This window comes from Anabrus simplex, chromosome 7 (genome assembly GCF_040414725.1).
Source record: "Anabrus simplex isolate iqAnaSimp1 chromosome 7, ASM4041472v1, whole genome shotgun sequence".
Lineage (NCBI taxonomy): Eukaryota > Metazoa > Arthropoda > Insecta > Orthoptera > Tettigoniidae > Anabrus > Anabrus simplex.
In genome coordinates this window covers 90,873,220-90,886,938 of record NC_090271.1, presented here as the reverse complement: position 1 = coordinate 90,886,938, position 13,719 = coordinate 90,873,220, and the positions used below count along the sequence as shown (strand labels likewise).

At 38.3% G+C, this 13,719-nt stretch overlaps 1 protein-coding gene across 2 annotated transcripts in view; it reads right to left on the bottom strand.

The window, feature by feature from the left end:
* Positions 1–6,198: 6,198 nt before the first annotated feature.
* LOC136876922 (homeobox protein Mohawk) overlaps positions 6,199–13,719 on the bottom strand; it is a 167,442-nt gene continuing 159,921 nt past the window's right edge. Inside the window, exon 6 of one of the 2 annotated variants that reach the window (XM_067150678.2) lies at positions 6,199–6,649. In XM_067150678.2, coding sequence (XP_067006779.2) covers positions 6,534–6,649 — 116 coding nt within the window. In that variant the 3' untranslated portion in view covers positions 6,199–6,533. The remainder of the gene's footprint in view (positions 6,650–13,719) is intronic. The other variant, XM_067150679.2, reaches the window with a different exon arrangement.

Here is a 13,719-nt window from a genome sequence, read left to right as displayed (position 1 = left end):
TTTATTGCTCTAACCCCAACAGGTTTTTGGGTGCATTGACTCAACTCTCTGGAAAGTATAATCGTGTGAACTAATGACATGCAGTTTGATACTATGGTTTTAACCAAGGACATTCTAATAATTTTTATGTTTAGACAAACACCTACATTAATATACTCTTTTTATGACTTGTAAGAACAATCAAGATCCTGATTTTTCACCATACAGGTTTGAGTTTGAGGCTGATGATCTCCTTAATATGAGCAAAACATGTTCCTTAATATTTTATAATCATATTTAATTTCTAAAAAAGATCTCTTTGTATTAAATAGGTGGATATAAAAAAATAACACTTGTAACATACTTTGTTTTTACATATCACATAGTCGAGCATCTCATCTCCTTACTTCCAAGTCTTCCCAGCCCACAGTTTGCAACATTTTTGTAACACTACTCTTTTGTTGGAAATCACCTGGAACAAATTGTACTGCTTTTCTTTGAATCCTTTCCAGTTCTCATATCAAGTAATCCTGGTCAGGATCCCATGCACTACAATCAAGAGGTTGCAGTAAGGATATAAAGGAGAGGTCATGTAAGTCTCTGGTAAGACCGCAGTTAGAGTATGGTTCCAGTGTATGGGACCCTCACTAGGACTACTTGATATGAGAACTGGAAAAATTCAAAGGAAAGCAGCACAATTTGTTTTGGGTGATTTCTAACAAAGGAGTGGTATTATGAAAATGTTGCAAAGTTTGGGCTGGGAAGACTTGGAAGTAAGGAGATGAGATGCTTGACTGTGTGGTATGTTCAAACTCTCAGTGGAGAGCTGGTGCGGAATGACATAAGTAGAGAACTAAGCTTGAGAGGAGCTTTTAAATGTAGGAAAGATATGAAGATAAAAGACGTAATTCAAGAGGATAACTTGGGGATAAATATTCGTTTATAGGACAAAGTAAGGGATTGGAATATATCATCATGGGAAATATTCAATAAATTTCCAAGTTCTTTGAAAATGTTTAAGAAAAAGCTAGGTAAACAACTGTTAGGGAATCTGCCACCTGGGCGACAGCCCTAAATGCAGATCATTGATGACTGACTGATTGATCAGAGACGTACACGCCCTCCTTTACCTCCTTACTACAACTCTCATAACCATATGAAGATATCTGTAACATTTATTTACAATTGCATTTATGAGATTACCCCACTGGCACCTGAATTTTCACCCCGTAAATCATCATATCATTGTCTGCTGTCCATCTTGCAACTTTGTCGAGTTCTTTTTGCAGTCGCTTACAGATCTGTAACTTATTTATTACCTACTCCATACAGTATATCATCTGCAAAAGCCTTATCTGTGAATCCAGTTCCTTGCTCATATACGGTAATTTGTATACAGAGTGGTCGAAAACAATGTGAACCAGCTATATGAGCGTTAGAGATTTGGTCATACTGATAAATAATTTGATGTCTCGCACCATTGTCAGTTTATCAGCTGCTGAATTTAGCCAATCAGATCACTTTGTGGGTGAATTCAAATGGGCTTCGCAAGATGATGTTGCTAAATCTGCACGTGGCTTAAGACCGGCTTGAGAGTAGGCTACCATTGAAAGAGGGCTTGAGTTGCAATACAAATCCAATTCCACTGTACGCACACTACATGGCTGCTTAACAAACATTTCTGTAATGACCGATCACCTAGTGACTTGTGATACAAAATTATTATAATTTTATTCTAGACCACCTATTGTGAGCTCGCATCCGGGAGATAGTGGGTTTGAACCCCACTGTCGGCAGCCCTGAAGATGGTTTTCCGTGGTTTACCATTTTCACACCAGGCAAATGCTGGGGCTGTACCTTAATTAAGGCCAGGGCCACTTCTTTCCCATTCCTGGACCTTTCTCATCTCATCGTCGCCATAAGACCTATCTGTGTCGGAGCGACATAAAGCAAAAAAATAAAAAATAAAAGACCACCTATTCGATACATCATAAGCTAATTAAATAAGGATTATATAATAAGGATGTAATTCCACAATAGGTTATGATGTATTGAATAGGTCTCCATGAAAACTCCATTCAGCTGCATACCAAACTCATAGTGTACAAAGCTGTTGTCATTTCCACGTTGCTGTATGGCTGTGAAACTTGGATACTCTATCGCTGTGATATCAAAAAACTTGAGCGCTTCCACCAACAGAAAATGAGATTCATCTTGAATATTAAGTGGGAGGACTATGTGACTAACACGGCAGTTCTCGACAAAGCCCAGCTAAATACGTAGCATTGAGGCAACAATCATCGCTCATCAACTGAGATGGTTAGGCCATGTTCACCGCAAGGGTGATACTAGGCTTCCTCGCCAAATTCTTTATAGTCATCATTGAAGACTAGGCTGCAGTAGACCTCATGGAGCCCCTCTTAAGCATTTTAAGGACCAGCTGAAACACATCATGAAGACAACTGGTATAGACATACAGACATGGGAAGAATGTGCTGTGGACCGCTCACTGTGGCGGAACACTACATCCACCACTGTCAACTTGTTTGAAAGAGAACGCCGCAGACATCAAGAGGCCAAGCGACAAGCAAGAAAACTCCGTCAATTACAACCCCACCCTCCTCCATCCATTCAGTGTGATTTGTGTGGGTGTATGTTTTATGCCAGGATTGGTCTGTTTAATCATCGTAAGCACATCCATAAACTGAGTTGAACTGGTCAATGTATGCAGGAAGAAGTTATATATACTCGGATCGAGTTACAGCTGACGACGACGATTGAATAGGTGGTCTATAATAAAATAATAATAATTTTGTATCACAAGCAGATCTTCAATACGTACAAGAAATTAAATTTATAACCTGCACCTAGTGACTACCGATGCCGAGAAATCAGCACCAAACACACTCTGGGTTTCAGTCGGTGTCACCATAGTGTACTTGCCGAGGCATGCTCCTGTCAGTTTGGAGGTCCCTATTCAAATACCTCCCCTGGGAAAGTTTTTTCCTTCAGTTGGTGTCGATCTTAAGCCACGTGCAGATTTGACAACACCACTTTGCAAAGCCACTTTGAATTCACCTGTGAAGTGATCTGAGTAGCTGACTTCAGCAACTGATAAAATGACAACGGCATGAGAGATCAAATGAATTTTTTTCAAATTATTTATTGCTATGACCAACCATCTAACGCTCACATACCCAGTTCACAGTGTTTCCAACCAACCTGTATATAAGAGAACACAGAGGTCCAATAACACTGCCTTACGGGACCCCCCTCTTAATCATTACAGGATCATATAACGCTTCATCTTCTCTAATTCTCTGAGGAGTTCTGTTTTCTAGAAATTTAGCTACTCATTCAGTCACTTTATTGTCTATTCCAGTAGCTCTCTTTTAATCAATAATTACAGCACAGTAGTTATGCAAAGAAAAAACATACAAATTGACTTATACTAAAATAAATTATCAAGTGTCTTTTGAAAATAAAAAGCTACTGATGTTAAACATTGCAGAGCCTATTTCAGTAGTAATGAAAACCAAAGTACACATTTCATAATGTTTAAAAAAAAATTGTTAAGTGTCTTCTGTTTTAATGAACTGCACCATTTTCAAGCAGCAATGCCACGCCACCATCTAAATGACAGGTTGTTTGTCGGGGTCGTCTTGGGCTGTTGTTCCACATAATGCATTGCTGCGTTGAATGTGAGGGGTAAGAGGAACAGCCAGATGGATTCAAGGTCAGTCTGCTGTGTGTTGTATTCAGCTTTTGCCTCAAATAAAGCACACGCCTCGAAAATTGACTTTTTTTTTTTTAAATTGAAATTTTCCAGCTCAGATTTATGGGAATGTTAAACTATTGATACTGAAAATTCTGAGACTCTACTGTAGTTATAAGACATCCAGCATTCTTGCGATGTTGGGAAGTTTGATGCTAGTCTGTGCCCCTTTCTGCATTAAATACATCGAACGTTTACTGCTGCTAGGTTGGATGGTAATCTGCTACTTCTAAGTGCCACCTGTGTAAAACTGAACAACATCCGTATATCAGCCTTGCTAATCAATTTAATAATTGTGAAAATATGTTTGGATGTTTGTTGAACTTTTTGTCTGAACTACTTGGTGCATATTGATTAAATTATAGGCTACTAACTATCAAGGGGGCTATGCAGCAAAATAAAATGTATAGCAAGTCAGAGGAAAATGTACACCTGGGACCCTTTAAAGTGAATCCACAGCCTAAACAGTTAGTCCTGTTAAAATATGGATCCTACCAAGTGTAATTTCAATTTCCTATCTAAGAACTTGTATCTATTTTCTTTCTAACTCTACTAGTTTTCCAGGAAAATTTGTTGGTGTTTTGGTGTATGTTTTACCCAATAAGGGCCAAAAATAATGGGCAAACTGTTAGCCTTATTAGAAAAGGAGAGTGAGAATGTAATCTTTTGTTAAAAAATGTTCATGCACATTTTCTTTGTAGTTCTAAATGGTTTGCCAGGAAACTGTTCTTACTGTTATGCAAAGCACTGTTAATACAGTATCCTTCTATGGCTGTCTGTAGGTGTTGTATTTATCAACAATTACTGAGGAATGAAGTTACTTAGCAGGAGACTGAATATTTAATGGAAAAAAACTGTACTGCATGTTCCTTGTATTTTTATAGAAACTCTCATTGCTTATCTACTGTTTCAATTTCAATACCTGCCTTGGTAACTGGCATATTTTTAAACACTGCAGTGGAAGGTAGTTAGCAGAACTCCCTGTTCTTCCCTCTGCCTTGTGTTCAGTCTTCTTCCTTTTCTTCTTCCAGGCTCTTTCCCAGTTTATTGACATTGGCACATGATGAGAATTGGGCCCAGTTTTATGGCTAGATGTTCTTCCTGATGCCAACCTTGTGGGGTGGGATGTATTCACAATTGCATATTTCTGTAGTTGTTGGTAGTGTGGTGTTCTGTGTTTAGATGAAAAGAAGTGTTTTTAGATCAATACAAATACCCAGTCCCCAGCTCAGAGGAATTAACCATATGCAGCTAAAATCCCCAGCTTGGTCGGGAATTGAACATGGGGCCCTCTGAACTTCAGGCCAGTACGCTGACCATTCACCCAGTTAGCTGTTACATATTCAGTAACCATCTAAAACAAATACTAGTTCCTGTGAGATCTTCAGAGTCAAGTAACATTGAACAGGTTTAAAACTTGGACGGTGGAGGAGTGAAGTGCCGCTGAATTCTAGTTCAGTACTGCCTTCTTTCAAAGCAGCAATAAGAATCGGTCTTCGAAAGACTGCAATGAAGAGGATGATGGTGACAAACAATGTACCATGGCTTTTAGGTGAAAGTTTCTCAGTAGGAATGGACTAGAAATGGAAAAGGTTGCCCTGCATATCCAGCTATGGTAACATCTAAATGGGCTGAAAAAGTTGAACTTTCATACTGGTCACCCATCTGGTGAAAGTCTAGTGCACCTGTGTAAAAGATCTGTAAGATGTGTATTTAACTTCTGAGGGCACCTACCACTTTCATTTATATGAATAAATATGTAGGATCAACATGGTTAGTTCCTTCTTTTACTCTATTTGTTTTGTGCTGACTACTCATTGGGCCAGTGAGCTATGATGCTGGTAGCACATAGGGCTTGTTTCTAACACCACTTCACAGATTCATGTATGGACATTAGATAATCGCACTATTCACTTCCTTGCTACATAAACATTCTCACAAGCAGCATTATTTGAATTCATTCATAACCTACACAGACCTCACTTCATTGGTTTGAAATTAAAAGTACCACTCTAATTTCTTTTTGAATTTGTACTCTTGCAGCCAATGTCTAATGTCTCTTGTAAGTTTCCAGAATAGGTCATTTTTGCATGTTGATAAAACAATATTTTGACTGTAGTTACAGCAGTCTTTATCATGGATAAATACATTTCTTTGGGTGTATCCCACCAATCAAGAAATTACTTTTGTTGCATCAGGTTAAATCATGTCTGCTTCTTTGTCACTCTGTGATTGGTCAGAAGTCAAGTGAAACAGACTCTGATGAAACATGATATGCATTTAGAACATCCTGAGATCATTATTCTGTCCCTACGGCCAAAATATTAAGGATTTCAATTTGTAAAGTGGGTCTTTTCAGAGAGCTTACAAAAGAAGAAACATTCCCCCATGAAGTTACAAACTACGGTGTGCAGTTTGAAATGAAAAGAAGCTTTGGTTCATGGCAGCTCATGCAGGTAATTTATGGTTCTGACAGAAGGAGTTTATCATTGTTCTGTACATCAGCCTTATGCTTTTCCCACTTTTGTACAATAAAAAGAAACAAAAACACTACAAACTTGCCTTACATGACTTTGGAAACAAATCATATCTCTGGAATAAAAGTCACATGTGACATGTCTGGAACTAGTATTTTGTCCTCTCAGTTCACTATTGTGATCACATGTACAGTACATGATGTAGGCCATTAAACACACTGCACAAAGAAATTTTAACATCACAAGTTGTGCGTCTATGACATTGAAGAAGTTGGGATATTTACACCTATACACTCATAATACTAATGCTGCAAGCCTGACAGACAAGTAAGGGCCACGGCAGCATCTAGTTCTTCTCGATGATGACCACTTGCAGACCAGAAACCCGTTGAATCCACTGATGGGCTCTCCACACCTACTGGCAGATTAAAATAGCATATTAGTTTAACTTATAGAGGCTATATCTGTTTTCTTTAAAAATTATTATTATTAAAAGATTTCTATTCTTTGCTTCTTAAAAAAACAAGATCACTACTATCAGACTACACAATAATCAGAGAGATATACCCTCAATTTGTGACCATAATGTTCCTAGCCAAGAAGAACAATATCATAGTAATTCACCAGAAGACCATATTATACCTACTTTTGTTGTTCAGGTGTTATTTTAAAGCTGTAACACCAAAGTTGTATAGTATGAGGGAGTTCTGTTGTATATCTTCCATGCACTAAACTATTTCTTTATGAAATAATAAAAACTGTTAACAGTCACAAGTTTTATTAAATGATTTACTCCACTACCTATATCAGAACTTCAGTAGTTTTTATTACTTCATAAAGAATCAATTCACAGTCACGGACAAGGCCTTCCTTAAAAAAACATAGTTATGTTTAAACTGTTTCTTCCCCAAACTTGGGCTATATTCAGCTGTAAACCATGGAGGATTTTTTGGAGGTGAGAATATCATTCCAAACCCCTCCATGTATAACGTTTTAGGCAGCATCACAACTGCAAATTGCTGTTGTTTACAGTCAAAGGTACTTGAAGTAATGAGTGCTTTGAAACAATGCCCCAAGGCTGCGGATGATAACAAAGCATGCATGCTATGACTGGCTGCTGTGCAGCAGTGAGAAGGGCAATTGGAATCCTTCATGTTAGTAAGTCTCTCAATCCTGGAACCACCATTTTCATATTTTAATCACACTGGCTACATTTCATCCAAAATGAACACCAATATCTAGGAAGAATAATTTTCTAATTTGCCACAGCTCTGCCATGACCACAGTACTGAAACCACTGCAATAGGTTTCAACTTCAATAAGCCATATTTAAGTGATCTGTCCACCTAACTGAATGACTCAGGTGGTAAAATGATGGCCTTCTGAGCCCAGCTTGGTTGAGTTCGATCACAGCTCAGTCTGATTGTATTTTGACTGTTCAGGATGAGACTGATGTAATTACATTTTTTTTAGTTTTTTGTAGATACTATCAAAGTTTTGATCAGGAAATGCATACAGTATTTATCTTTGAATCAGACAAACACATATCTACCAGCAGTACTCCATTCAGTGGAGTGTGATTTAAAGATATGCATTTTTTGATCAAAATTATGACAGTATATAAGGAAAGCTAAAAATGTACTTACATCTGTCTGATCCTAAGCAGTCAAATTTTGAATGTGTTCAAGTAGCCTATGCTAGCCTTGTGGTGGTAGATATTTATCAGTACATACAGTAATTCTGTGGGATAAAATTCTGTTACCTAGTGGGACATAAGACCAATAACATTACACCTACTATCTATTTAACATTGGCTCTTTGTCCTTCCCTCTCATACCACTCACAGGAATGTGACTGATGCATGGGCTGTGCAGCTGTGCTTCTCCACTAACAAAGTCCTCTCTTATCTATGAATATTTTCTAATACAGTTTTAATAGCTACCAATGTAATCCTAATGCATATGAACTTACTAGCTGGCAAAGCCTATCGATCATCTCTGGGGTGATGTGGTATAGAAATTAATTTTTTTTTTGCTAGGGGCTTTACGTCGCACCGACACAGATAGGTCTTATGGCGACGATGGGATAGGAAAGGCTTAGGAGTTGGAAGGAAGCGGCCGTGGCCTTAATTAAGGTACAGCCCCAGCATTTGCCTGGTGTGAAAATGGGAAACCACGGAAAACCATTTTCAGGGCTGCCGATAGTGGGATTCGAACCTACTATCTCCCGGATGCAAGCTCACAGCCGCGCGCCTCTACGCGCACGGCCAACTCGCCCGGTAGAAATTAATTTTGTATGGAATGTAAGATAAAGAGAAATCAGAGATCCCATGAAAGAAATTTACCAACTTTGCATTGTATATTATGCATTTTTAAATTAATTTATTGTGAACATAATAGATCATGAGTCCCATTTAAAATTAAAATTGATACTTAGAGGCATGATTTTTTGGCATTAATTTATATAGGATTTCAAGAAGAGGAAACAATTTTTTACATTATTTTGCAAAACAGGACTTCCCCCATTGCTTGAATTTTGCTTTAAAATTTTTTTAAAATTATCCATAAAAGGTTTCATTTGTATGATTTGTGAATTTTGTGATAGATAGATACTGTATATAAATAGAAACAATATTGATAATCTTTCAGTATTCCTTATGCAATCTTGATTACTGAATGATATAGTCTGAATCAAGATTGCATAATAAATTACCCTTTCACTCTATATGGCCATATCATTAAGGGATTTCCTAGAATATTAAAATGGACAGGTATTTCTGTCAAAATGAGAAATCCTTATTCTGTCTTCTGTTTCCCTTGTAATACAATTTCAAGCTCATTATTCTCCATGAATTTTGCTTCAGTTTAGCACTTATCACAAAATAAGTACATTTCGCTTTAATTTGCTGAAATTTGCGAAAGCAAAATCACTATTTTCTTAACCAGAATCATATGATTTGTTAAGATATCTCAAAATTGTTTCAAAATTTTGTTGTTGCATTTATCGTTAATGTGAAAAATCATGCCTCTACTTATACTGTATGTAAACTAAGAATAAAAACATATTCTTTAAATCACTTACCAATGACACACAAACAAGATGTAAATGTAACGTATAACAATCATAACATCACCACACACAGTGCTATTGTTATCTAATAAAAAATGCTAAGATATAATAAGCTGATGCCGTCGTCTAGGGGTAGTGAGCTCACCTTACTCGGAGGCCCTGGGATTGATTTCCAATCAGGCTAGTGATTTTTTTTTTACCTAGATCTGAGGGCTGGTTCAAGATCCACTCAGCCTGTGTGGGAAGAATTGAGAAGCTGTGAAATAGTGATCCTGGTCTACACAGCCAAGAATGAAAATGGCTGAGAGGATTCAGGATTCGATGCAATGACCATGTCGCCTCATATTCTGCAGGCCTTTGGGCTGAGTGGCAATTGTTTGGAAGGCAAAGGCAAATTTGAGCTGTAGCACCAAGGGGGTTTCTGGTGAGAGGGTTGTTAAGATATAATAATTTTAAAAATATGAAACTGTATATTTCACTTCGGATGTTATCGGGTAATATGATTTGCAAAGAAACATTTAAGCTCTATAGGCCTTTTTCAATTGTGAAATTACCAGTGTTTCACCCCAGTGTAGCAGTGGGCTCATGTTTTTAACATCTGCAATCGATGAAATTAAAGTATGGTTTCCTTCTGGGAACATAATTTATGATTTGCGAAGTTAATGTTGAAATATTTTTAATTAAATTAAACTGTAATGAGAAGTAAAGAGTTATATGAAAAATTAAATGTAGCTTCTCTCATCAACATATGGGTGGAAACTGTTGCTCTATTAAGTATGATTTTCATATTTAGACTTTGAAATAAAGAATATATTTCTAGGTTGACTTAGTTTCTATGGTGTATCCAGGCAGGTGAAGTGATGTTTTCGAGGAGCATGGCTCAGAGGACAAAATGAAAGCTGTTAAAGTGGAGAAATTGAATGATACGACAGAGAGGAACCTGGACACATCAAGCTGATGAGCAGATAAAGAATGACAAAACAGATTTTGAAACTGCAGCTGAAGAGGATGAGAGGTCAAAGAAGATTAAGGACAAGATGGATCAATTTATTGAAGACCAGCCTTAGAAAACAAAACACAGACTAGACTACAGTATTGAAAGAGGAGTAGTGGAACAACCGAGAAAAGTGGAGCGGAATCATATAAGGCCCAACCTGGAATAAAATGAACAAGGGAAAATGATGATGATGATGATAGAAGAAAACATACTTGAGTCATCAATTTAGTAAATAATTATTTATATGCAGACACTGATATTTAGAGGTGCAGTGATCATATCCAAGTATCCTCAAATACTGAAAGCGCTCCTGTTGAATTGCATCACAGTCACAATCAACATTCTGCATATAACCCCATCATTTCAGTATAGCCTTAATTCTAGTTCTAAATTCTTATCCTATTAAGGGTCTTCCAGACAGTTCAAGATTGTGAAGTATGTGCTGGAGTTCCTTCTGTTGACCAATTCCAGTCGGATAGTGTGGACTGTTGCTGCCAGTATTGATTACTAAGAATGCTTGGTGTGGCTGGAGCTGGCCTGGTTTTATTAATGAAACTCCTCCATGACCTGAGACACTGTTGCACCCATAGAGAGGATGACGGTTGTCCACCTCTTGTTTGAGTTTCAGTTGTGCAGTAATAGAAAACCACAATTACATTCTGGTTTATGGAAAGGCACTTAGTATAATATAAAATAATAACAATATGCAATTACTAATACTAACTTCACTTCCATGATAGTAATCCTTTGATTATTATTACTAAATACAATTAGTTTTACCCTCTGGGTAGCCTGCTAACCCCTAGAGTGCACGTCCCTGGGTGGTGGATAGGGGGAACCTACAATTCAGGAAATACCCAATAAAATCCGCAGACCAACAGGCAGCTCGGTTCCTGGGGGCTTTAAAGTACTAGGACACCCTCTCTCCAGGAGTCACAAATATAGAGGGCCCAAGCCCAGGATATGGGTGAAGACCCCAACGGCATCAGTGGCGGAGAAGGTGGACTTCCGTATGGCATTGGTGGCAGAAGAGGGAAACTTGTAGCGTCTGTACTCCAGAGGAGCGGCTACAGAAGGCATCTGTACTCCAGTGGAGCGGCTTGGAATAACCTGGCAGTAGGTATAAAATGCCTTTGGGAGTGGCAACCCCATCGTAATAATAGCCTATATATGATATGGTACTAGGAGATCAACGTCGGAAAAGGCTAGGGCGTCCCCTGCTTAAGGTGATGTGCAGTTCTCAGGGTACTGGGGAAACTGTGAGAAATGGGCAACCAGCAACCAACCGTAAGTTAGAAATAGTAAATCTTATGACCCTGACAGGAAAGGTGGAGGAAGTAGTAGATTTCATGGAGAAGGAGAAGGTGGAGATGATGGGCTGAGTGAAGTGAAATGGAAAGGTAACGGAAGGAAGAAATTGAGGAAAGGATACACATTATACTGGAGTGGTGGCCAAGAGGCAATAAACGGAGTGGGACTAATCATTTTGAAGCAATTGGAGGAGTATGTTGGAGTGGTAGAATGTGTGACTGTCAGAATAAGAAGATTAGACTAAAGATGAAGTGATGGACTTCATACAAGTGTATGCACCACAGACGGCAAACAGGGAAGAAGATATTGAAGGATTCTTGGAGAAAGTAGAAAGATAAATTTCAGGTGTGGAAGTCGTTATTATGGGAGATCTGAACACACAGTTTGGAAATGAGTGACAAGGAAAGGAAGAAGTCATTGGACTATATGGATATGGGAAAAAGAATCATGAAGGCGAGGAACTAGTGGAATTCTGTGAAAGGAATGGCCTTATAGTGGGGAATACATGATTTCAAAAGAAAAACGGCAGGAAAATTACGAGATATGGGTGGGGTGACAGAAGAACAAATTTTTGATGGAAAGGACAAATCGCAGGAAGTTGATGGATGTGACAGCTTTACCAGGAGAAGCATTTGATGGGGACCGTAGAGTTGTGGTGGCAAAATTACAGTTGGGAAAAATGGAAAAACTAAGAGATAAGAGAAAGTAAAATAAAAGTATGGAAATTGAAAGACAAATGTACAGGGAGATTTTCAGGAGAGACTGAAGCAACAAATCTCAGTTACTGACGTGGAAAATGTAGGAGTGAGCCAATTTTAGAAAGGCATTTTTTAGTGCAGCAGAGAGTGCTTGTGGCAGGACATCTACAAGAGTGAAAGAAAAGGAGACACTGTGGTGGAATGAGAAAAGTGGTGAAAGAAAAGAAGACAGCCTGGCAAGAATGGAACCGATATCAAATGGAAGAAAGCAAAAGGAAGTGTCTCAACAGCAAACAGAGAGGTAAGAAGGTGGTAGGAGAAGAAAAGAAGAATAGTTGGGAAAAATTTACATTAAAAATGGAAGTGGATGTAAGTGGCAGTAAAAGGATGCTGTATGGACTTATAAGAAGTAAGAGGACAGAAAGAGTTATCACAAAGCTAGTGAAAAAGGAAGATGGAGAATTGTTAACACACCCAGAAGAGATAGAGGAGTGTTTTGATAAGCTATTGAATGCAAACAACTGCACAGGGGAGATAGAAGCAATACAGTGTGAGGACTCAACAACAGAGGAGGATATAACAATACTGGAGGTGGAGTTAGCAGTACAAAAGATGAAGATGGGAAAAGCAACAGGGATGGATGAAATCAGTGTGGAAATGATAAAAGGCTGCTGGACCTGTTGGTGTGTAATGGTTATAGCGACTACTAAAGTGTATGTAAAAACACAAATGTGTACCAGAAGACTTGAAACCCATTGTTTAAAAGAAGGGGACAAGAAAGTTTGTGGTAACTATAGAGGAATCACACTTATATCGCAGATAGTTAAAATACTGGAAAGGATCTTAGAAAGAAGAATGAGAGGAAAGATTGAAGGAGAGTTAGAAGAGGAACAATATGGCTTCAGGAGTGGAAGATCTACAGTGGACCTAATCCTTAGCATGAGATAGCAGCTGAGACTTGGACTTTGACTAGCAGGCAAGAGAGTAAAATTCAAGCCAGTGAGATGAAATTTCTAGAAGTATGATAGGCAAGACATGGAAAGACAGACTGAGAAATGAAGATGTTAGGAAGGAAGTTGGGATAGGAAAGCTAAATAAGAGAGCTGAAAAGAATAAACTAAGGTGGTTTGGACATGTCAAGAGCCAGTGAGATGAAATTTCTAGAAGTATGATAGGCAAGACATGGAAAGACAGACTGAGAAATGAAGATGTTAGGAAGGAAGTTGGGATAGGGAAGCTAAATAAGAGACCTGAAAAGAATAAACTAAGGTGGTTTGGACATGTCAAGAGGATGGAGGAGAATAGAATTCCAAGACAGATGCTGGAGGCAAAGTGCGAGAGCAAGAGGGAGACCTAGAACAAGGTGGATTGAATCAGTGAAGAGTGGCATAAGGAGACGAAATTTAGATTGGG